Here is a 2,342-nt window from a genome sequence, read left to right as displayed (position 1 = left end):
GAAGAGGCCGGAGGTTTCCAGAAGGTTCCTTCCATCTCTACGAGGGCCTGAGTCTATGTCCGTTTGAGGTATTCATCACTGGGGCAGAGAATGTCACTCCTTTCTCATCTAGTATTTCTCATTTCTCTTTGTTTAACAAGATTGTAATTGAGGACAGTACTAAACGCACCATCGCTGTGCCGTTCGTTAGCCCAATTGGTTGAAGCACTGTAACACCTCCTGTATTAACACTGCACACAGATCAGATCTAATCTAACATAGTTCACACTCACTGTCAATAGCAGCCTCCCCATCGATCCACACACACACACACACACACACACACACACACACACACACACACACACACACACACACACACACACACACACACACACAGTACAGTAACTGATAGCTGTTTGGGGTATAGCTGGGCCTATTGATTTAATAAGCAGCATGCGTACAATAGTATTGAGCGATCATGAATGCATGCCCTCTGTAACCTCAGCTCGGCCCTTCAGGGGAGAAAGGGGGAACTTACTCAAGGGTGACCAGCAACACTATGAGCTGCATGTCAAGTCAAAAGTCCCATCAGAATGTGTTCTCTCTGTTACAGTATCAGAGAAAAGAAGGGGGGAGACTCAGGTTGCCCATGGTTACCTGTGGATGTTTCATTATAATGAGGTGTGTGTGTGTGTGTGTGTGTGTGTGTGTGTGTGTGTGTGTGTGTGTGTGTGTGTGTGCGTGCGTGCGTGTGCGTGTGTGTAATAGAAAGTATAATAGGGGAATTTTAAGGCGTGTGAAGCATGTCACATTTAATTTGCACTCTCTTTAATCTGCTCCACAGTGCTGGCATTAAGAACATCAATCATCACATCAAAACATTCAGTTCCTTTCCTCAAATACAGCCATATCATTCTATTCAATTCTGTTCCCTGTGTTCTCTACTACGACAAGTCTAAAATCAGTTCTTACACTATTCACTACAAAGTTTTCTCCAGTGTCCACCCTCAAAATATCCAGAATGGAAGAGGGGAGGCTTTATGCACAATACTTTCAAGTCACTGCCATATTTAACTTGTCATGTCAATAATCACCATGAATAGCCGACAGCAGACAATTTCGCACACACGCAGCATTCTGGCAAAATGACCCTGCAAATGTATCACGACTATCCATGCCTACAAGACACAATTGCACATGCACACGATTGTTCTGCGAATAAGAAAATATTGTACAAGGGATATGTATAGGCTACTATTACTGTATATTACAGCTATAACGGTTATCAGTCATGTGTTTGCCCAGTGCTAAATAAATCGGCCAATTCGAGCGTAGGTAAAATCCTTAACCTCAACCCACCAACGCCTTGACCGACTAATAGACAAACACGCATAAATTCACATGACAAGCATCTACTAAAAATGCGCTAAACGGTCGGAGCATTTACGAATGAGCAAAAGCAAAGCTCCAAAATGTCAATGACATCAGATACGCAATAACAAAGCAGCGCCCACTACATAGGCGACACACGCGCGCTGCAATCGCCGGTTACCCTTTAATCCCGTTGACGCGGGTGAATGAATCAAGACCAGAATTCCAAGTCGATGCGAAATGAGAGCAGCACGGGGATGACTGGCCGAAAGGCGGGAATATTGCAACCTACCTCTTATCCAGGCAGCAGATCCATTCAGCCGACGGAGACGAGTTGGGGGATGTATGCACCGCGACCATCTTTCCCGGGACTGAGTGTGAAACCGGAGATGCTACAGGAGGCTTCCCGGTGCTCGGTGGTCGTTAATGAGCTATGCTCGCGCCCCCTCCCGCGCCCCTCCTGGATCAGGGATAATATAATATACGAGGCTATAGGCTACCCCAGTCAACTGATGACATGACAAAAAAGATGTTCGGGGACCTGGATAAATAAAACAATCCGGGTTGAGAATCAAAAGGTTATGAAAATGACACCCTACAGACAGAATGACCATGAATCTGTCAGATATTATTGCTGGTCCTCACAATCTCATCTCCTTGTCATGTCTGTTTATTTGTAATGCACTTGGATGGATGACTGATGCTGTCTTGTCTTATCTCTCAGCCGCTGAGCTTCATAACAGTTATTATAAGCATGTCTGGAACATATATTATTTGGGTCTCCGCTCATTTTATGAACATGCAGACAGAACACCAAGGCTGAATCCTGAAAAAAAATATGAATGCAACATCACTGATATCAGTGAGGCTTACTACTCCTTAGTTAAAAGAATGGACATGAAATGGGATATAATTATTCTCAGTCAATGGACTAATCTATTCTTATTCTATGATGTCTTCAAAGTTCCACCAGTGGAACAGTAAAGAGA

At 44.1% G+C, this 2,342-nt stretch overlaps 1 protein-coding gene across 1 annotated transcript in view; it reads right to left on the bottom strand.

Moving 5' to 3' along the window:
* LOC310819238 (rap guanine nucleotide exchange factor 4-like) overlaps positions 1-1,713 on the bottom strand; it is a gene marked incomplete at both ends in the record, with an annotated part of 18,418 nt that extends 16,705 nt beyond the window's left edge. Inside the window, one exon of the mRNA XM_083690482.1 lies at positions 1,646-1,713. Coding sequence (XP_083546608.1) covers positions 1,646-1,713 — 68 coding nt within the window. The remainder of the gene's footprint in view (positions 1-1,645) is intronic.
* Between the last annotated feature and the right edge of the window lie 629 nt (positions 1,714-2,342).

The sequence above is a fragment of the Argentina silus genome (assembly GCF_951799395.1).
Source record: "Argentina silus genome assembly, chromosome: 18".
Taxonomy (NCBI): Eukaryota; Metazoa; Chordata; class Actinopteri; order Argentiniformes; family Argentinidae; genus Argentina; species Argentina silus.
This window is presented reverse-complemented; position numbering and strand designations above follow the sequence as displayed.